General features: G+C 43.3%; 1 protein-coding gene across 1 annotated transcript in view; it reads right to left on the bottom strand.

Moving 5' to 3' along the window:
• The window catches only part of ISM1 (isthmin 1), a 62,368-nt gene extending 47,802 nt beyond the window's left edge, over positions 1 to 14,566 (bottom strand). Inside the window, exon 1 of the mRNA XM_069496247.1 lies at positions 13,953 to 14,566. Coding sequence (XP_069352348.1) covers positions 13,953 to 14,090 — 138 coding nt within the window. The 5' untranslated portion in view covers positions 14,091 to 14,566. The remainder of the gene's footprint in view (positions 1 to 13,952) is intronic.
• Positions 14,567 to 23,003: the final 8,437 nt, after the last annotated feature.

The raw sequence follows: 23,003 nt of genomic DNA, 5'->3' as shown, positions 1-23,003 counted from the left end.
CTGTGTAGCCTACAGACAGGTCCTCCAATCCTGGCAGGCTCCATCTAACCACAGGTTTCCTTGACATTTCTATTTACACTGCATCCTAAGCGGCATGAAAAACTCCAATTCAAAGGAATAACAGATACATACAGATGGCCTTTCAGTAAAGTAAATTGAGTTAATGGTTTGAGCAATCTTGGAGCAACCATTTAGGGATCCAGAGAAAAAATGCCACCTCTTGTAATTAGTGGGTAGTTCTTTGAAGCTATGATTCCATCTTTTTGTTTCCCTCTGTGTTCATATTAGGAAGGTGGGAATGCTGCTCTTCTTGGCCCCATTGGCACACAATTCTTCTCTTGTTTGGGGCCATATTATTCTGTATTCAGTTAGCTGAATCTGGTCCAGCCTATTTCCCTTCTTTTCTTCCCTCTTTTCCCACTGATGAGCAAATTGAAGGCCAAGGACATTCACGTGCATTTGGGGGCTATGGAGAACAAGCAGTGAAAGAACCACTCCAGGGCATGGGAACCACACCAGAGTGCGCTTCAGGGCAGTGAGGCCCCGGGAGAACCCGGAGCAGAAAAGCTGTGTCTGCTGCAGATGCCTCCCTAGGAGCTGCCTCTCGTGACTTCCACCTGCTGTTCCATGTTTAGCGTCACTCTCCTTGTGATTCCAAGGCCTCTTCAAATATTTCCAGTTTTCCCCAGATTTAGCTCATCTCATAAGTGTCTCCTGAATTGAGTGTTGTGCCTCCTTCCCAATCTCAGCATGGAGCTCTCCGCTGTCTCACATGGTCTGTGTGTCTTCCTGAGTATATCAGTGAGGGGAACAGAAAGGAAAGGAGCTACTCAGTAATTAGCCTTTTCCAGCCAAGTGTAGAGAGCTGAACCTTTTCAGAAGTCATGGATTAAACGGAAGTGGATGACTTGGCCACTCTTTGAAACCTCTTATCCCTTGTGGGCAGATGAACTGCTGTAATAAGTGATTATATATATGGAAAGGATTTTCAGGATTGTTCAATTTTGAGCAGGCTGGTCATTTTGATTATAGATGCTTCCTGCTCCAACACTTGGGGCAGACTCCATGTTAAGCCAAAGACATCCTTCATGGTATAGATAATTTCACTTTACTTTTTTTTCCCTCTTGGAAAGTTAATAACACTCTTCATTTCTTGGTAGGCATAAAAACAACTCTGTTCTTTTCTATGCTAATAACTCCGTGAGATTTTCAAGCTGGGATTATATGGACTTATACCTGCATGGGTACTGGGGAACTGTATATAAGTAATCTAGGAGTTTAGTTTGGCCTCAAACTTTAGTAAGTGTTTACTCCACTGATGGGCAGCTCCAAATAAGTTAATGAGTAACGGGATATGAACTCTGCTGTTTTGCCTGATTTCTGCGAGGTGGTCCTCTGGTTTGAAGTAGATTGCCTCTCATCAATGACTTTCTCAAGACCTTACAGAGCTCAGGGAAAGGGTTGGAGCATACAAACATAACTCGATTAGTCCACAAATGTCACCATGTCGAGTAGAAGGCTCTCAGGCCAATGGCTGGACTTCTGGGAGTGTTTGGGCAAATGTAACCACAGTGATGTTTATCAAATGGAATGTCCATCTCACAGCACTCTCAAAGGTATTCTTTTTCTCTTTTTTGAAATTTTATTTAAGTTATTGCTTCTCTTTATTGTACACGATGTCCTATAAAGAAGATATATGTCTACGATTGAGCTTTGAAAGAGGACCATGGGGTCAGTTCCATTTAAAGAGAATGAAGTCAAGCAGTAAATTTGCTGGTCACTCTTTTCATATGGACTGTATCTTAGCCAGCAGTGGGTCTTTGATGTCATGACAATAGCACTGGGCCCCGGAGGCAGAGGAGCACCCCCAGAACACCAAAACTAGCCCGGCATTCATTAAAATTTGGACAACGGTCTGCGGGATAGCACACGCCAGGGAGCCCGGGGCTGCAGGTTACCTTTCCTAGTGAAAAACAGCCATCTCTTCCTCACTATTTACCCTGCCTGCTGCATTCTGTACTGTATTTTTAACTGAAGCATGATATTCATACAGAAATATGCACATAGATAATTCTGCAGCCCATTGAGATTTCACAAACTGAAGACACCCGTGTAACCAACACCCAGGCCCAGAGACAGCACATTGTCGGCACCCCAGATGCACCCTTGTTCCCACTTCTAGTTACCTCCGTGCTGAGGGTAGCCACTGTCCTCTCTTCCAACAGCACAGATTCCTTTTTCCTGGGTTTGAACATCATATAAACAGAATTATCTGGCAAGTGCTGTTTGGTGCTTGGCTTCTTTCACACAACATTGCATTTATGAAATTGTACATGGGGTGTGTAGTTGTCACTTGTTCATAGCCAGTGTGTGCACTTACTGCCTTATTACCCCTTCTACTGTTGATGGGTATTTGAGTTGTTTTCAGGTTGGGACTATTTTAAATAGTGCTGTTATGAACATTCTTTTTCAGGTCTTTGAGTGCATAAATCAATACGTTTCCATTGAGTATATACCCAGAGTGGAATTGCTGGGTTGGTGGTACATATATATTCCATTTCAGTGGTTACCTTGGGAAAGACAGTTTTCCAAAATGTTTATAGCAATTCATCCTCCTGCTAGGTTGCTCTACATTCTCATCTTCAAGTTTTTTGTTTTCTTCATTTTGCTAATCTGGTGGTATACATTTTTTTTAAAGTTATTTTTCCCTTCTATTTTAGCTATCTACCCAGTGAGTGCTCAATCCTGTAACCACGGTAAAATGAGTAAACTATTAAAACAGCTGGAATGAGACTGGTCCCAAATCAACATTTGGGGTGCAAAGGGAGAAGAGGGAGAATATTGTAGAACATACCTGAAGTGTGATGGGGTTAAAGAGGTTGTGGTCAACAAATTAGAGACACAATCTATTTATTAACAAAACAAATGACAAACTCCACTGGGGATACAGGGCAGTCAGGGACATGGAAAGTATAACAGAAAAAAGATCTGGAACCAGAGTGGCCCACAAGCTGATTGGATATTAGCAGGGTAATGCCATAGCCAAAAAAGAAAATATGATACTGCTCTTGAGTAGGAGAAACATTTTAAAACCCTGACCGCTTGTTTCCCAGAAGACTACGAGGAAATAGACTTTGTGACACATTGAGGAAAAGGAAATCTGATTAGTCACAAGGAAGAAATTCTTGTGGCCAGCAACAGTAATTAAAAAGTAGAATATACAACTCACAGAGCTTGTGGAACTCCTGTCCCCAGGCATGTCCTGTTTCTCTTGTTATGTCTGGGAAAGGGAGGTAGGAAAGGGTGCCCATTCATCAGGGAAAGTGGTTGCAGGCTTAAGTTGTTAAAGCCCTACGAGTGATGAATAACATATTTGTGGGCACAGTTCCATTCCTACCATGTAACACACGATTTGTAAGCAGTGACAGGGCGACCATGCAGAAGCAGAGTAGAAAGAGATGGACGTGAGTGTCTTGACTCAGAAATGACATTTGGTGGGGCAGAATCTTGTGTGGGCAGAGCAACCCACAGGGTGACACCCGGACATCTTTTCCAGCTCTAATTTCTCAGGGGCAGAGCTCTTTGGGCCTCACCTTTCCCCTTGGCTTGACTCTGGCCCGAGAGCCAGGCTGAGCAGCTTCATGACACAGCCCTACTAGATGGTTGGATCCCCCTGGAAATGAAATCCCTCAGGCATCTGCCTCCTTGGATGTTGCCATATGGTGGTGGGGAGAAGAAGGGATTCTGTTCAACCAGGAGTCCAGCTGCTTCCCCAGTCTCTCTCTAGAGCTGCCCCTGCTCTTTCCCTGCCTTCTCCTACTTAGGACAAGAAGCTAAGAAGAGCCTTTTTGGAAGCATCACTGATTGGTGCGGGGCAGAGGATGTGCTTCGCAGTGGTAGGCAGCTGCGTGGAGCCAGCCTGGACGGCGTCAGGTCTGTGATGTTTCCCTCCACACGAGGTGCTCAGAACAATCAGATGTTAAACGTGGATTTCTGACATTGCTCTGCCACGGTTTCTTCAAATGCAAAATGGGGACAATCCTCATTGGACTATTATGGGAATTAAAGGAGTAGACACATATAAAGTCCTTACAGCAGTGCCTGGCACAGAATACGTGCTCAATGCTAGCTTTGGTACCACCACCACCACCACCATCATCAGTTTGGAAGATGAAGTTCAAAAATTAATAGAACTCACCCCCTAGGATTTAGTGAAGGAAAATGAAATCCAGAAAGTTGAAGTGACTTGCCCAAGGTCACACAGTTCTCTAATACCAACACCCATGAGTTAAACCATTACTGTGTGCCACACACAGGCCTTACAACATTATAAACGCCCAGGGACGTAGCTATTATTATCTCATTTACCGAATGGGACATAGAAGCATGGAAAAGTGTAAGAATTTTGCCCAAGGGCACACAGGTGAGAAGCAGAACTGGAGTCAAAACTCCAAAGCTCAAGGCCACTCTTTGGGGACACCGTTAAACATTGTGACTTGTTTTGGCTAATGGGACGTTAACAGGTGTGACCCTGGTGTGACCCAAGCAAAGGGCTGAAGTGTCCTTGTACATTTGGGCCCACCTTTACCTTTCTGCACTTTTTTTTTTTTTTTTATCACGAGAGAAACATGTGGCAGGTAGCCTGCTCGTCACAGAGAATTCAACTCATTTCCTGGGCTGAGACTTAGGAACACCTAACGGGATCTCCCCTTTTTTATTTCTGTTCTTTCTACTTCCTGGAATCTGAAAGTTTCCAGCAATAAACCTGGCTTCCATTCATTCTGGGCTCAAAACCCATACCGGATTTCTAAGTCACAATGTAATGAGGCCCAAGGCAGGAGATACAAAATCTATTTCTGGTTTTCTTAATTTGCGGTCAGGCAGAGAATGGGGACAGGAAGATGAAGGGACATTGGCTAGCAGCAGCACGGAGGAAGCCAAGTTTTCTGCTGGGGCATTTTTCTCACCTGTTCTCTTGCCCAGCACCTAATGTTCATTCCCCATTCCCCACTGTGAACACCACCATCCCTGTCACCGCCTTCACCCGGGGAATTAAGCCCCAGGAGACTTTTGCACTTTGAGAACTCTGAAAAGAAAGAGAACTCTTTCCAAGGAGAAGTATCTTCTCTCCTTCCTTCAGTTTCTCATAATATACTGTAGATCACACACCTATGTTTTAACTGTAGGAAAATATCACCCTTGGATTCAACCTCCAAATTCTGTAAAGTTTGTCAAGGGTGTCCCTGAGTGTAGATCCTGAACGTGTTACGTGAATGCATTCAAAAGATTCCCACAATTTCTTAATAAGCTAAACACACAACTGCTATAGGGCCCAATCGTTCTACTCCGAAGTATTCACCCAAGAGAAATGAAAGCATATGTTTGCACACCGACTTATCCCTGAATGATCATAGCATATTTGTTTTAATAGTTCCTAAATAGGAAACAACCTAAATGTCCTTCATTGGGCCAGGGGATAAGCATATTGTGGGATATCCATGCAATAGAATATTCATCGGCAGTAAAGAGGAACAAGTTTTCTATGCACAAAGCAACAGGATGAATCACCATGAGATGAGCAAAGAAGCCATAGCATGCTGTGTATTCTTTATGATTCCACTTATATAAAAGTCCAGGAGATCCAAAACTGATCTATAGTAAGAGAAGGCAGATCAGTGGTTGCCTGGAAATTGCTGGAGATCACAGAGGGACACAGGGAAATTTCATCATCTTGATTATGCTGTTGGTTTCACAAGCGTCAATAATGTCAAATTGTTCACTTTCAATAGATACAGCTTATCGTTTGTCAATCCCGTCTCAATAAAGCGGTATTTAAAAATTTAAAACAGAATGGCTGATGCTTTCCCTCTCCTCTCCTCATCACTATTCTCAAGGGGTACCTGTGCATCAAGGTATGGTTTTTATTTGTTTCTTCATCATTGGCACGAATATTCTCTCTGAATGCTTGTGGGAGGAAGTTAACACCTGAGTGGGCTATGACATCATTTCCAGCTTTTCCGCATCCTTCATATAGATTCATTGTTATATTTGAAAATATGTGTTGTCCAGCAGGACGTGGCCTGGCCTAGAATATTGAAAGTCACCCTGGCTTTTTCCAGGTCACTACTATTGAATATCTGAGGATTAAGGTGCCCAAAACTATAAGTCGGGCAGCTCAGGGACCCAAACTCGAAGATAAAACTCTTCTATTCCATGTGACTACAGTACCATATCCTCCAAGGAGAGCTGGGGGTTGCTCTCTAGCGGAGGTGTATCAGCCACAGAGAACGCTCTGTGCAACATGACTCGGTTTACTAAAATGTGCCTGGGTCAGGCCAACAGGAAGAAGGGGTAGTTAACCTACTGTTTTTACTTCTACTCGGTTTACAAAAATAACTTTGCAGTGACACATGCTGATCTGTGCTTGGGGAGTTGATGCTAAACTATATTTATCAAGGCACCTTGGCCTCTGCCTATTTCAGGCATTAGATGACAATCCCACACACCTCCGAGGACTCCCCATTGTCACTAGTCCTCCCATCTAAAATAGTAAATGACCATGGGATCAGTTTCCCAGGAGAGAAAGGACCAGTTATAGCTCTAAACTCAGGAATTTATAGGCTTCTCCTAGGCCTGACCTTTCCCATCCCTGCAATTCTGGAATTCCCGCTCTTCCCGATCGCTCTGGGAGGGCACCGGGTGGCCTGATTCTGCTGCTGCCTGTAGCTCGTCTCTCTCTGAGGCGAGAATTCATCACTGTTAATGAGAATAAGCAGCAGGTGCCTCATGATCACTCTGTACCTTTCCAGAGACTTCCCATTTGTTGCTACCTAGAGAAGTATTCATTATTCCCGAAACTAGCTTGGGTACTGCTTCATTTAGTTTGAGCTTTCCCAGAAGCAGACCCTGAGAAAAAGAATAAGCAATATATTAATATTTGAGGGACGAGTCCAGAAATCTCTGGTAGGGGCAGAGGAAGAAAGGCAGGAAAGAGAAAGAGCTATATGGGTGCATTGTCCAGTCAGTGACCACAGTGGGCAGCGAGTGCTTAGTCCCAAGAGGAACACTGGGCACTGGCATATGGTTTTTATCAGCAATGTGCTTGATCTACCCTCTTGACTCGTAAGCCACAAAAGGAAACAAATTAAGTGTTATATATTTTATGTTCACAGTTTCTCATGAAGTTCTTGCGGAAGGAGATTATAGAAGGTTTAAATAAGATGTGAAATGAGATCTTTCTTTTTTTTTTTTTCATTTTCTTTTTTTAAAAACATACTCCCTTCCTGTTTCTTTGGAATCACTGCATATAATCAGGGCATTACAATGATGCCTCCATCCCATCCCCTAAATTATCTCTTGTCTTTTGAGGAATGAATAGAAACAGAGGGACACCCTTAGTTGTCATCGAAGAAAGGGGCTTCATTGCCATTCTTTTCTTTACAAATCATAAAATCCTGAGCCAACAATTGCAAAAAAAAAAATATGTTCTCATAAGATGACAAATAATAGAACCACAGAAAGCAATAATCGAATTTGGAGATGACAGAGGAGCTATTATATATTAATCTCAAGTCCTGCAAGAGCAGTTTCTTGAAAAGAGAGCAGCCACCTACTCATGAACACTGGGAAGAAAAATAAAAGTGCACGTTAAATTAAGATGTAGCATAAAGGATGTTCTGATATTAAAGGTTGTTAAAAAAATACTTGTATGACATATAGAAGATGCTATTGAGATTATTTCCTTTGGAGGCTTTAAAACCAAAAGAGATTCTTCTTAACTGAATGAATAGTTCTCATGACATCTGAGGATGTACCCCAACCTCAAAGATCAATGTCTTTTAGATCACGGGAAGAAGAAAATGAATGAAGGAGCAGCACAAATAATAGAACTTCCTTTTGGTTTATGTAACGGGAAATAAAATTAAGAAATAAAATTATAGTGTTTCAGTTCAAGGTGGCTAGCCAAGCATTTGTGTTGACCTTTTGTCTCTTTCTAAATTCTACTGAGAAGCTAGAAGAACTAGGAAAATAAATTCACAATGGAAGGGGAAAACTGAGAGAAGAGCCACCTATGGAAGAGGAAGAGATAAATGGTAGATATGAAACCAATAGCAACTAATTCAAAGTGAAACACCACTAAGCTGAGAAAATGAAACAGATATCTCTAAAAAATTGAGTTTCCCTAGAAAAATTCTCACAATAGTATCAAGAACAATGACTGTATCTATCAGCTTTCTTACTAGATATTTACTCACAAGAAATGAAATCATGTCTACAGAAAGCCTGGTACAAGAGTACTAATATGGTCTTATTCATACTATACAAAGCATTGGAAACAAACCAAACATCCATTGAAGGGGTAATGAATAAACAAATTGTGGAATAGTCATATAATGGAATATCACTCAGCAATAAAAAAGAGAAATCTACACAACAACATGAATGAATCTCAAAAACAGTATGTTGAGTGAGAGAAGCCAGGCACGCAGAAAATGGCAGACAGTGTGATTCCATTTATGTGAAGATCTGGAATAGGCAAAACTAATCTATGGTGATGAGAGTCAGGCATTGGTTGTCTCTGAGAGGAATGAATTGCCTATAAATTTATACTAGAAGACTTTCTGGAGTGATGGGGCATATTCTATATCCTAATTTTGATGGAGGCTATATAAGTGTATAAAATTGTCAAAGATGGAACTGAACCCTTAAGATTTATCCATTTTACTGTATGTAAATCATACATTGCTTAAAAAAACTTTTAACAATGTACAGAGACAGAGAGAGAGAAAGAAGAGAGGGGAGAAGGCAAAGGAAGGGGAAAAAGAGAGGAGGCTACAGAAGTTGGGAGAGAAGACTGGCGGCAAGGAAACTGATTAAAAAGTAGAAGAGATATTTATTCAGTCCTGGGTTTTAGAGCATCTGAATCTGACATTTGCTATGAGGGTTCAGTTATGAGATACTCTTTAGACAAGGCACTGGGGTTGAAAAAGCTGGAAGATTGAGCCAAAACATTAAAATACACTTGAAAAATACACAGATAAAAGTATGAGAGGAAAAATTAAGAGACAAAGAAGATAGACCTAGGAATTTCAATATTAGTTTCAAGCTCTAATAGGATTTCCAGAAGGAGAGTACAGGGATATCAGAAATAAGCAAAAAAATATCTAAAGAAATTTTCTCAAGGTGAAGATAAACTTGGGGCTTCAGACTGAAAGGGTCCACCATGTGCTAAACAGGACTAACAACTAAAGCCCTGATAGCACAACCTGATAAAAGTTGTAAACATTAGGAGTAAAGAGAAAAACTCTAAAAACTTTAAGTTAAAAAAAAAAATCACCTACAAAGAAATGGCATCAGACTTTTCATCTGAAACATGAGATGATGTAATAAAATTGGATTATATCTTCAAAATTCTCAGGGGGAAACAGAACACAGCTAACTGCCAAATTAGCATTAATTATGAGAACCAAATAAAGATATGTTTAAAAATATAGGTTCTCAGAGGGTTTACAATTAATAAACTCTATTTTGTTAAAAAAAAAAAAAGTTCAAATAACTGTTTAATTTTTTTCCATCAGAATCATGGAATCAAAATTTAGATTTCAGAAGAAATCTAGCCTTCTTGAGAATGAGAGATTATATGGAGATGGAATCTAGGTGACAGTAAGCACCAACCATCAGACATTTGAGGGAGGTCATCTTGGACCACCTGGCCCATGCCAAGCCAACAGATGGTTGTAGCTACATGAATAATTTCATCTTGAAATCACCAGAAGAACCACCCAGCTGAGCCCAGAGCAAAGTGCTGATACACAAACTCATGAACAAATAAAATGGTGGTTATGTTAAGCCAATCAATTTTTGGGTGGGTTGTTCTGCAGAAATAGCTAAGTGAGATCATTATCTATCATTTATAAAGAATTCTACTGATAAAAGTAAGCAGCCTGACTGCAAAATAGGCAAGCAAGTCACAAAACAAGAAACACAATGTCTGTTGACTTGATTCAAAGCTGGAGGAGGCTTGTTGATGGATTGGAACTAGGACTTGGGCTCTACAGTCAGTCTGCCTGAGTGGATTCCTGGTTCCCTGCCACCACAACTATGTGGCCTTGGACAAGTTACCTAAATCTCTTCAGTCCTCAATTTCCTCATCTATGAAATAGGTATATAAATGCTTTTTGTCTCATAGGCTCATTGTAACTTTACTTGTATTAACTACAAATAAATTATGCTTTTGCTTCTACTACTGTAAGTGGCTCTGATGAACTCTTGAATCTAAAGCAGTGAATATAAGAAGCTAAGCTGTTTTATAGAAGACAGTAGAGGAATAAAAGAGGGAAGGTGCTCATAAAGATGGCAGTTAGGAGATAGAGAACAAAGACATTTCATTACATTTCAGACTTTGGTTTGCTTTAATGTTGTAAAAATAATCAATTTGGTGTTTTATATAATACTTGCTTAAATTCCACTGCCTTAATAGTTCTAGCTTTACTACTAAAATATGTAGAAATTCATGATTCTGAATCTAACTGGGATTTAGTAGAAAGGCAATCATTTGAATTTCAAACAAATAAGATACAATTATTATTATTATTGCCTGTGGACTCTATATTTTGGGATATTCTGTCTTCTAGATGTCTTTAATTATATACAATTGTTTTCTCATTATTATTAATTAAAGACATGTGGAAGAACTAATCTGAGCATCTGAGCAACATAAGACAAATATTTCAATGAGAAGATAAGATTTCATTTAAAAGCAAAAAGCAAGTTGATGTTTACATGCATTTGTTGCAACTATTGCAGACAACTGTACACTTTTTTATTAGATGTTTTTAAAATATTGAAAACAGTACAAAGACTAACATCATTATTTTTGTAAGCTAGTTAACCAGTAGAGATAGTGTGCTCAAAGCATTTTACTGCCACCTTGTAATGCCATACCTATAGTATAGGGGCAGTCATTTACAGAGTCAAAAATGTATGCCCTCGTATGCTGAAATAACCAAAAAAAAAGTTAGATAATGTTTATATAGATGTCTATGTATGTATATAAAAATGTATGTATGTGCATATATATGTTCATATTTGACACAGTGAGATTGTCAAGATGAATTCGGAAATGTGAAACTGTTAAAAAGCTTTCTCTGTTTCGTAGCCAGCATGATTTTACCAAGAACTTGCAATAAAAGAATGCTTCAAATATTTTTACACTATTAAATAACAAAAAGAAATTAAGAAGCTTCTAGCTGTGCAACTTTGGGCAAGTTGCCTAACCTCAGTTTCTCCATTTGGAACAGGGATAATGATAGTGCCTAATTCATGAGATTTTTGTGAAGATTAAGAGAGTTAATATATGTAAAGTGCTAAGAATAGTGCTTGCCACATAAAAGGCACTTAATAAATCTTAGCTATTATTGTTGTTATTCTTACTACTGCTTTATTGGGTGTCTTTGATTTGTCCAACCCACCAAATCTTAAGACTGTGTCTCTTTTTAAATGATCCCAAATATACTATAATTTTGGTTAGTAAACTCACCATTGTGTATTTCTGACTAAGCCAACCTTATATTTTAACATGTTTTAAGGTGAGATAGCAACAAAAATAATGTATAAGGACTGATTAATTTTCTGGTAACGAAGAAGGATTTTAGCAGCTTAGGATATCACAGGGCCAACAATTTTAGATGCAGTTGAAGACTTGGGTTTAAAACGTCTGGTAAAAAGAAAGAATACAGTGTCCAAAGTTTTGTCTTCAAATGCACCTGCTACTAGCAAATTCACTTTCTGGGGCCTGCAAACGACACACTAATAAATGTGTTTTGCAGACCTCCTCACTTGGCAGAACATACTCTCTTCATTTGAATGGTAATGCCTTTGGAGAGTCCAAGGGCCAAAGAAATAACTTGGGTCAGGAAGAATATAAAACTTTTATAATAACAAATTACAAAAGAGAGTAAAATTATGAACTACACTGTTAAACTCATCATTCTGCTTGAATAAGTGTGTGCGTTTCGTGGACAGTATAACTGAGCACTATTACAAGATAAGCTGAAGCTGGTGGATTAGCAGCTACCTGGGACGCAGGACATTTCTAGGAGCATAACTCTTTCTAAATCCCCCATTTCTTCTGCCCCCTTGGGGCAGTTCTTCAGCTAAAGCCCCTTTTGAGAATTCAATCCACTTCCCTTTTAGAGTTGCCATTTCCACAAGCTGCTTCTCTCATTACCTTACTGTTCAAGCGGAAAAGGCCAACCCCAGGTTATTCTAATGATAGCAAACACCTCATAAAGAAACCTGCCAAATTTACTTTTCCACAGAACATCATTTTTATGACTTTTCATGAGTCCATGAGGAAAGAAAGCATCATGTATAAAATATGACCTCCAGAAATCTTGAAGATATTAAGAATTATCCCTACAGTGTTAGATCGGTGGATGTACCAGTCTATAGGATGGCAATACGTTCAATTTCCCCACAGGAATTCCATCACTGGTACCGTTTTACCCACAAGAGAAGATGAGAGATGCCTACAAAGTTAAGACATTTTTAAAATGCCCCCAATTTAAAAGAACTTTAAGCTTTGGGGTGTCTTTTCCATTCCTGGTTTTGTATTTGTGTGCAGGGATCACCTTGCTTTAGTCTATAACACCCTGGCAGAGACAAAGCTTGGTATAATTAATCAAGAGTTTGGAATGTGTGAACACTGGCAAGTTTCTTAACCTCTGTACCTCAGTTTTCAAATCTGCAAAGGGGGGATATTAAGTGCATGGTGTCTCATAGGGTTATGATTAAATTAAATGAGTTAAATTCTGGCAAGCACTTAAAACAGTAGCACCTAGGAAGAACTATGGAAGTGTTTAAGCGAATTCTCTCTTTAACAGTACATTTTTCAAAACAAATTGCATGAAGATGTAAAAAATGAATTAGTAGAGGCAAAAGATTAGAAAATCCTTTGGGAACAATGCTTCTTTAGACATTGCAGAGTAAAGAGTTTTAGAGGGGCTGCTTCCAGGAGGAGATTTTAGGAGCCAGAGAATCCCCACTGCCTCCTGGGAAAATCCCTGCTCATTTCTACGGGAGCCTCAAGTTTACAGTTGTCACACCCCTAGACCCAAGGAAAACCGCTTTCCAAGGGAACAGCAGGAAGTCCCTACCTGGGCAACCCTTTATTCAGAAACCAGAACTCACATGGCATCCAACTGCCCGCTATGCCCTCCCCAGTAGCGACCCCTCCTCTGCCTTGGAGCTGAAATAGATCAACAGAATCCCATCCCTAAGGCGACCTTCAAGGAGGAAGATACCTGGGAAGGCTTTGCAAGTTTAAAAGCACAGGTAACCCTGGCCCAAATCACCACAGGTGCCTTAACCTCTGGGCCCTCCTCATGACCAAGAGGCCACGCGGGGACCTCCGCACAGGAGCCACGGGAACAGCGTGGGCGAAGAGTGGGTGTCTGCTGTTCTCCTTGGGAAATTATGTCCTGGTCTTTGGCATTGCTTTCTGAAAGGGCAGACTCACCAGAGTTCTTTCTTCCAAACATACTTTAGGGATATTGTCCTATAAGATCTCCTTGCGTCCCCCTGCCCCGCCTCTAGTAGCATTATCCAGCCTCTAAAGGGCAACCCAAGACTGGCAGCACCCCAAAGCAAACACATTCTCCACACTTCTCTGCTCCTCCCCAGCCTCGCCTCCCGCAGCCCCCAGGTAACTGACCTGCGACAGACAGATCTGGAGGGTGCATCCGGCAGACCTCCGAGCCTGGTCCAGCCTCCAGGCACACACCCCTGCTCCACCTCTACCTAAGTCAAGTTGTCTGGGCAAAGCTGCTGCCAAAACAGTTGCTCTTTGGTGAGGCTGGGGACCCGCCTCCTCGCATCCATCAGGCGCTAGCTCAGCACCCCGCCACCCGGTCCCGGCTGCCGCACACGCCCCCATCCAGCGGCGCACTCACCTGCAGCTGGGCTCGGCTGGCGTTGCCCGCGGCCCCGTCGGCCCCGTCGGCGGCTCCCGAGCCGCGCAGCACGGTGATGTGCAGAGTGAGCAGCAGCAGCCCCAGCAGCAACAGCAGCTCCGCCGCCAGACGCACCATCCTCTTGAGGCGCGCGGCTTTAGGACCCGGCGCGGCGGGCGGCGGCTGCGGTGGCGCCGGGGGAGGAGGAGTAGGAGCCCGGGAGCCCGGCAGCGCGGCTCCCGCCTCGGCCCCCGCCGGGGCCCCGCTCCCCGGGCCCGCGGGGCTGGCGCTGGGCGCGGCGGGGCGCGCCGGGCCGGGGGAGCAGGAGCCGCCACCGCCACCGCACCACGGCGGAGCCACCGCGGGGCCGGGGGTGTCCAAGCCGGCTGCGGAGCAAGCCCCGGCGCTGCCCGGCGGCGGCAGCGGGGACGGGGACCGGGGGCTGCCCGGGACCCGGGCCGGGCCGGGGGCCACCCTGCGGGCAGGGGGCGGCGTGGTCGGCGGCGGGGCGGGCGCAGCCGAGCCCCCAAGCGCACATGGGCGCCCCAGATGTGGCCGCGGCGCCGCAGCTGGAGCGGGAGCGGCCGCCAGAGGAGCGCGGGGAGGAGGAGAAGGAGGAGGAGGAGGAGGAGGAGGAGGAGGAGGGCTTCAGCTGCGGCCCGGAGTTACCTCCACGCTTGGCTCCCCCGCCCTCGCCGCCCCGAGCCACTCACCCGGCAAGCCACCTCCACTCCTCTCCGCGCTCCTTGGGGCCGCCGGCCGCGCCGCCCCGCACTCGGGGTCCCTGGGTGGGCAGGCTCCAGATGGGGGCCCCGGGCACGCGGAGGTTGTTACTGTTTGGAGGTGGCCGGGGCACCCCTCTGGCGTCTGCGTCCGACTGCCGGGCTGTACCAAGTGCGCGCTGCCGAGGTCGCTGTGGCGGGCGAGGGCAGAGCCCTTGTGCGCACTGAGGTTCGGGGCTGTGGTGGGTAGGGGGTGCCTGGGCGAGTTTAGAAACCTTTACTGGCAAAGTGGAGCTGGAGTTGTGGTAATGGAGAACAGAGGGGGCGCCGGACAAGCCAGGTGTCTGTCTGCGACTTTGCACCCCTGCCTGAGGCAGGCGAGGCAAGGGGGGAGTGACAAAGTGTCGTTCCGGAAGGGTCTTGACACTTGCTCCTGGACCCTGGACCTCCCGACAGCCGGGCACTGCTGCTCGCGCGTCCGCGGGGCCCGGTAGAGCCAGGGCAGGGAGGTGAGTCGGCTCCGCGGGGCGTGGGTCTAGTCGAGCGCGCAGGTGTCGCGGCGGGAAGCTGCAGGCGCGCGGTGTCCGCGGCTCAGGAGCTCAGGACGTACGTGGGGCACTGAGGGGGTGAATTTCAACTCTGGCAGTCTTGGATCTGGGGGGCTCATCCCGGGGGTGCCGCTCCAGGAGGGGATTTGGGGGCTGGCGTCGCGCAGCCGTGGCTCCAGGGCCACCGCCTCATGACCGCGCTGCAGCCTCTGGCTCCCGCGGGCTGTTCATGCCTTGCAGGGGGCAGTCGGCAAATGGAAGGACTCGGGGATCGAGCTGAGGGCGTGGGGTCCTCGCCTCGGATGCCAGAGGGAACTGGGTCCCGCGATAGGCTCAGGTCACCGTCGTAGCATCGCGCGTTTCCCTCTCTCTTGATCTTGCTCTGGCTCCCGCCTTACCGAAGTGGCTCTGAGTGGTGGACGCTGGGACCTTTTATACTGTGTTTCCTCCGCCTCCCACCCCTTGTTTCCTCCTCCCTCCTCCCCTGCGCCGCCGGCCCAGCCCTTCCCTCCTAGTCTAGGCTTCGCACACATTCATTTCGCAAATGTCCAAGGCTGTCTCGCATCCCGATCACAGTGCCCAGGGATGGAGCCTCCGGATTCTCCCTTGGTGAATGAAATTAAACAAACAAAACTTTCTTGCCAGCATGTCCGCCACCAACCCCCACGCCCCCAATTTTCTGCCCTCAGCGTCCTAGAAACTGATATAAAATTCTTAATTTAACTATCTTTCGAGTTTACATCTTCTACACGAGGCACCTCAGCCAAGTCCTACCAAATGAAGGCAAATACTTGCACCGTTACGGAAGTTCCTTAGATCACTGGCACTTTGCAGAATTTAAATAGCGGTGGTTAAGGGATGGTGTGTTTGCTGATTGGGCTCATTTGTGTCGGGGAAAGGAAGGGCTAACTGACTCCTTAAAGATGCCTGAAGCATCTTTAAAATTCTAACTAGCTCCAGCATCTTATTAATAAACTGGCAGCTGTTTATAGGGCCCGTGATGTCTTTTCCTTTTCTGTAGTTATTTAGGGATGTGGGGTGGGAGGAAGAAAGGAGAGATGTTTGGAGCAGGTACTTGCTTTGGATTTTTAGGCAATGGGTCCAGTTACACATCTTATTTTGATCTCCAGGGCTCTAAAATGCCAATAATTGTCAACTGGAGCGCTGGGGGCGCGCGAAGGGGGGTGGGAATTTGAAACAATAACCTTCCATAGTTCAGATGGGAGATCAAAGAGGGGATCCCGGGAGCTTTTAAATCCCACAAGGATCCTCCTGTGTGTTTTCTAATTAGGATCACTTTAAAGGGTTAGGGCGGGAGAATACGCTCAGAGATGGGACATATAAATTTAGATGGTAAACTAGATTCCTGTAGCCAAAGAGAGTTTAAGGATGGCTCTCACCCCCAGTTGTGCCAGATTGTGATGTGGGCGCACAGGGACAAATGACTTTCCCATTGCCGGAGGCGGACTGGTCTAAATTAGAAGCCAGGGGCTTCTGTGTGTTGCCTTTTCATCACACACAGTCCCCACATGTCAGCCTCAACCGCCTTTCCTCTCATCTAAAAGTCACAGTTTCCGACCTAAGGAAAAAAAAAAAATGACTTTTAAAAAACTCTGGAAAGAAACCCTTGCCATGAATGTACATTCTTGTAAAATTGTAAATGGAGATTTGGAGATCAAAGTCTTTCTAAAATGTTGTAAAAATTGTAAATTGAATTTTGGGGGCAGATGTCTTTGTAAAATGTTGCACGAATGTATGAAAGAATCCCATTAAAATCTCTTCATGCTGAGAGATCCAAATTGCAGGTGAGTTTATGTCCAGGAAGCACATATGACTCATATTGATAAACACCCATGCTCTAGGACTGAAGTTGCCAGTCAAGGCTGCCAGCAGTGCTCTGTTTTTGAGGAGTTAAGGAACACTGGCTTACAATTCTTGTGGAAAAAGGATTACAAATTTAGTAGCCACCAATTAAGTTTCAAGCACATTTATGAAATCGTACCAATAGCTAAAGGAAAACTCTGCCTCCTTCTGCCGAGTTCCCACAGCACCGATTCGTGTCTTTATTATTGATCGTGCTATATCCAAGTAGCATGTGTCTATTCGCACATCTGTCTTCCCACCAGACCTGGATCAGGATCACCTTTGTGGCAGAATATTCTGGCGCATTCCTCCCCTGCCCCCTAGTATCCAATTTTCTTCCTGGGTTCATAGCTAGCAGATGTTTTCCAGGCACACGTGGATCTAGGTGGGACAGTGAAGAGCTCCGTTCCTCCCACGTCTGACCATAATCCATCCTGAGTGATTTTCTACATAGGCTCTCTCTTTCCAACATGCAAGGAGTGCAAACCTGAGTAACTGCTCAAAAGAGAGCTATTGGGCCAGGAATATCTACATTTAACCTTGTGCAAGTGAGGTCAAACTGTTGTTCAAAGGCACTGATTTGGGGATGTTTGCTCAGCAGCTGGTGTTATCCATCCTGACAAGTACAATCTTCGGGACAGGGACAACTGCTTTGTCATCATTGTATTTCTAGAGCTGAGTACAATGCCTTGCATACTGTAGTTGCTCAATCAATGTTTTTAAAATGAATGTAACAAATCTGCTGTTTGTTTAGACCCTAATTATTAAATTAACTCTTCTTAGAGTGCTTGCACTATAGGTGTCTGACATACGAATATATTCTCTCGTAGATTTTATCTTTTATTATGGGTCCCCTTTATATTACAGGCAAGCTTATTTGACTGAAATATTTGGAGAAAGTATGAGAAATAAACAACAAACCAGGACATCTACAGTTAATATCATTGAAGCGAACTTTGTGGTCTATTGTGGTCAGAATTTTATTGTTTTTATTTTAATTTTTTACTGAAGACTAGGGCAAGACAGCAAAGAGTAGTTTCAATGTAATCTTTATTATTTTTTGCAGGAATACTGTGTTGAGAAATCATCTTTAGAAAACTTTTTTAGTATAGAAAGTTTTAAATAAATACCAAAGTAAAGAGAAGAATATAATGAATGCTCACATACTCATAAACCAGCTTCAATAAGAGTCATGGCCAATCTTGTCTCATCTATAATCTCATAAAGTTCCTCCCTCTCAGATTATTTGGAGCAAATTCATGACATATCATTTAGAAAACTTGTATATATTTCAGTATATGTCTCAAAAAAGTAAGAGCTTGTTAAGGACTATTTTTTTAACACATGCACATTGAATGTGAGTTGTAAAATAGAATTGAGAAGTCAAAACTAGAGACTTTTTTCTGGGTGTAAAAATGATAAGCATGTAGAGATCGTTATGGTGGAGGCTGTTCTGTGTTCACCAAAACCTGTTTCCCCTTCTTCCTGGACTTACCAGTAGACCACATTTTTCAATGTCCTATGCATTTAGGTGCAGCTGTGTGAGTGAGTTCTGACTAGTAGAATGTGGGTGGGAATACCGTGGGCCCCTTCCAGATCTAGCCCATAAACATTTCCTGTGCATGATCCTCTCTCTTTTTCCCTTGTCTGCTGGCTGGATGTTTTTCTGCCCTGGGTGATCTTGGAGCAATGGTCAGCCTGGGTCCCTGGAGCAGAGCCCCTATCCAACCTCCACCTCTACCTGAGAATACCCTGGCTGGGCTATTGTACGACTGAGAAATAAAGTTTTTTTAAACAATGTGTTAAGCCATTAAAATTTGGGGGTTTGTTACAGGAGCTTGCATTGCCCTAACTAATATAGGGGATGATATTCTGAGAGGGAGGAGTGGCAAACTTTGTTTTTTAGCGAGCCAGATAGGAAACGTTTTTTTGTCTTTGTAGGCTATAAGGTCCGTTTTGCAGCTACTCAACTCTGCTGTTGCAGTGGGAAGGCAGTCAGAGAAAATGAATGAACGAATGGGTGTATCTGTGTTTTAATAAAATTTCATTTATACAACTAGGCAGCTGGACCACATGACTTAGTTTGCCAAGCCCTGTTCTAAGGGACAGACATACCTCATCACCTTGTCTTAGGTGCTATCTATGAAGGAATTATAGCAAAGTGGAGTTAGATGGACTCCACCTACTAGCCTTGTAACCTTTGGGGCAAGTTATATTATCTCCCTGAGTCTCAGGTTCCTCATCTGTAAGTTAGGGCTAAGAATTTCTACTCTAGGGCTGTTGTGAAGTTCAACTATCACCCCTGCATGTAGGACAAGGCAAGTAGTTCCAAGTCTTTATGTCGGAAAACGAAGGATTCCGTATTCTGTCCAGGAGGGCGGGGAGCTTGTCTGCCTCGCTCCCTTCTGAATTCACATCGTAGACGCTTCATAAGTATCTATTTAATGAATGCAGCTTTTAGAAAACGACTGAAAATTGTAGCTCAAATGAGCCTTAGAGGTAAACTCTCAGCACTCAAGGAAACACAAACAAAAAGCTCCAAGTGGTGTTCCATTAGAGTCTCTCCTTTGAACTACGAAGGGGTCACAGCGTTCAGAAGTGAGAAAATCACCACCATTGGAGGTGCTCCCAGGGTCTCCACCCCCAAAAGCAGCTGCCAGGCTTGTGGGACACTTGGACAATAGAATGTTCTGCCTCCCGATGCTCCAGCACATAAAACCTGTGAAGACTGGGGAGGGACACCTGTGGCTTTCTCCACTTCACACTAAAAGCCCCTAACTGTACAAAGAACCCAAGAGACCGCTGAGCACATGGCTTTCTAAGGAGGTCAAAAAACTGTATTCCAGAGGGAGCACTGTCCTTCCCCAGAACAAGGCTGGAGTGGTGGCCAAATGTGACTGGCTTCTTGAAAGGGGTTCTGAAGATTCTTCCTGCTGTGGCAGGTCCCTTTACTGCATTTCTGGTGAAATATTAAATTACAATGTCCTGATCCTCCAGTGACCTCTTCTGCATATAGCTAGCCCTTATAGTTCTCATCTGTATTCAAAAGAGACACCTTTTATTGCTTATGATTTCTTATAATTATTTCTGTGCAAGTTCTGGACAGCAAAATAAAATCTCAGGCACATGTTATAGCTGGAGGAGAAAAGCTTCTCCCGTCAAAAAGTGGAGGCCTTGTGATTTACTTTGACTAACCAAGTGCAGGCAGAAAGGACGTTGTATCAGTTCTGCGGTTAGCCCTGAAGAAGCCTCACTGCCTTCTCTCCGTCTCTTCCTGTCTCTTTCTTTCATCTCTCTGTGGGTCTCTGTACTGCAACTTGGCCGCTGCCAGGGGAATAATCCAGGACTAGCCTGCTGGAGTGAGCCTAGTCACCACTGCTGCCCCAGCGACACCAGTGTGTCCCCAGAAGCAGAGCCACCCAGGTGCCCTGCCCTTCATCACAGACACGTAAGAGAACCCAGCTGAGAGCAGAGGAAGCACCCAGGTGAGCTCAGCCTGGGTTAAAATAATGAGCTAAATAGATGGTGCTTGTTAGATATGGGGAAGTTCATCACACAGAAAAAGCTGCTCAGCACAACCCTTCACCCCAAATGCTTCACTATGTGTCTCGTAAGAATAAGGAGATTCTCCTACGTCATCACAATGCAATTATCATACGGGGAACATTTAACACCCATACAGTAATATTGTCTGATTTATAAACCACCTTAAGTTTTTCAAGTTGTCCCTACAATGTCCTTCATAACTACTTTCTTCTATCCAGGATTCAGGTAAGAGTCACACTGCATTTCATTGTCATTGTCCTATGTCTTTATCACCTTCAGTCTCCCCACTTTTTCTTTTGGTCTTTTGTGTCATTAACATTTTTAAACAGTCTAGGCCAGCCGATCTTGCAGAATGACCTCCGTTTATACTTGTGTGGTTGTTTCTTCAGGATTAATTTCAAATTGTGCATTCTGGGCGGGAGTCTACCTAGATAGTGTTGTGTTCTTCTCAGTGCACCACAGCACGGGGCCCATGAGGATGATTTTCCCAGTTGCTGGAGAGTCTGTTTTCAGATACAGAGATCCTGACTCATTTTTGTGAAGTTAAATGGGAAAAGTTCTTGATTGAGAACATGTTGGTGTGTTGGATATATTTTTCTTATGTGTGGAAAGAGAGAAAACATGAGTTCATCTAATTTCCTGGGAATCTACTCCACTTTGTTCCAAATTGTTTGTCAACATTGTCCAGCTGCCTCAGGGCACTGGGCTATGAGCATATTAGAGGTTGACTATCCTCAGGGTGAACTCTATGAATCAGTTATTTTCTTTGCTGCAATCAAAAGTCATTATCAATTTATTCTTAATAATTTAGCCTCGAATTCTATTTTTCTTTATTTTTTTGAGGGGGAGCCAGTCAGACTTGGTGTAAGACAAAGAAGAAATAAATTTGTTATTAATCAAAATTTTCTTTAGTGATTTAAATACCTTAGCTTTATGATGCATTATTTTAAACACAAGGAATCTAAATATACTTTAGGGAAGTTAACAGAGCCTAGTGAAATAAAAGAAAAAACCCAACAGGCTGGAAATTTTAACTCCTTGTTTTTAACAACTAAAGAATCATTGAAATAATCTTTTCAACAGCTCAGGTGAGATTATATCTGAAAGAAAGCTAGAACTGGCTAATTTTAATTTAGGAGTGAATTTAATTCAGCAACTCCTCAGCAGAGAAAGATCAAACTGACACCTTTAAGATGCCACATCAGAGATGTCGCCACTCAAAATAGCTTTGTGACTGGCTGGTTCTAACATCTTTACTAATAAACACAAGATCTCACCATCAATGCTTGTGGCAAGGATTTCACAATGATTGAGGGTGTAGTGCCTCATTTGTGAGCCAGATGTGTCTAAACTGAAATCTGAAGATTCTCACTTGTAAACTCTGAACAGGATGATGAAAGTTAGATGAGAAATAGCCTTGTGGAAGAATAAGCATGAAAGAGCTGTTTACACATTTTTGGAGCTCAAATTTGGGGTGGTTGTTATTTTATAAAGGTCGGGATTTTCCTTTATTTACCTGGTGTCTAATTTGGTTTGAAATTGTAGTTCAGTAAATAACTTAGCTTTTATTCACAATAAGTGACAAACAAACAAACAAACAAAAAAAGGCAGTGCAGTGTTTTAAAATAAAGATTTTATTTGTTGGGGCCATAAAAGCCAAATAATTAGTACTATAAAGGGACATTTTAGTAACTCACAAAGATTGAAGTTGAAAACTGAAGTAAAAGATTGAAAACTGTTCTCACACTTCTGTGTGTTTATGTCTATGAGTAAACAACATGTAATGGTGATACATGTTGAAAAAAAATTTATACTTGTAATAGTCAGGGAAAATAACATTGGTTGCTGTAACAAACAATCCCTAAAAGCTCAATGGCTTATCACAATAAAAGTTTACTTTTTGTTTGTATCCCAGTACTTTTAATACTTTGATATTCAAAGGGCAGCGTTCCTTTTTTAAGGGACCCAGGCTCCTTTTATTTAGTGGCTATATATTTTCTAGAACATTCATCTAGCAGACAAGGGAAGAGAGAGACAGTATATGGAGGATTGCTCAGAATGGGCCAGATCACATGCCATTGGCCAGACTCAGTTACACTGACCCCACCCAACTATAAGAACAGCTGAGAAATATAGAATTCTTATATGCTTAGGAGGAAAAGAAAATGTATGCGTTGAACGCACAATGCTGTTTCCATGCAGAATTATCTCTGCCAAAACACCACTCAATTTTACCAGTATGTGAACAAAGCTTATAGTGTCACGTATGAACTAAAGTAAAGATCAGCAAATTTTTTCTATAAAGTGCTAGATAGTAACCATTTTCAGCTTTGTGCTGCAAGAAGAAAAATCAAAGACATTACTTATATACT

This window comes from Eulemur rufifrons, chromosome 20 (assembly GCF_041146395.1).
Source record: "Eulemur rufifrons isolate Redbay chromosome 20, OSU_ERuf_1, whole genome shotgun sequence".
Taxonomy (NCBI): domain Eukaryota; kingdom Metazoa; phylum Chordata; class Mammalia; order Primates; family Lemuridae; genus Eulemur; species Eulemur rufifrons.
This window is presented reverse-complemented; position numbering and strand designations above follow the sequence as displayed.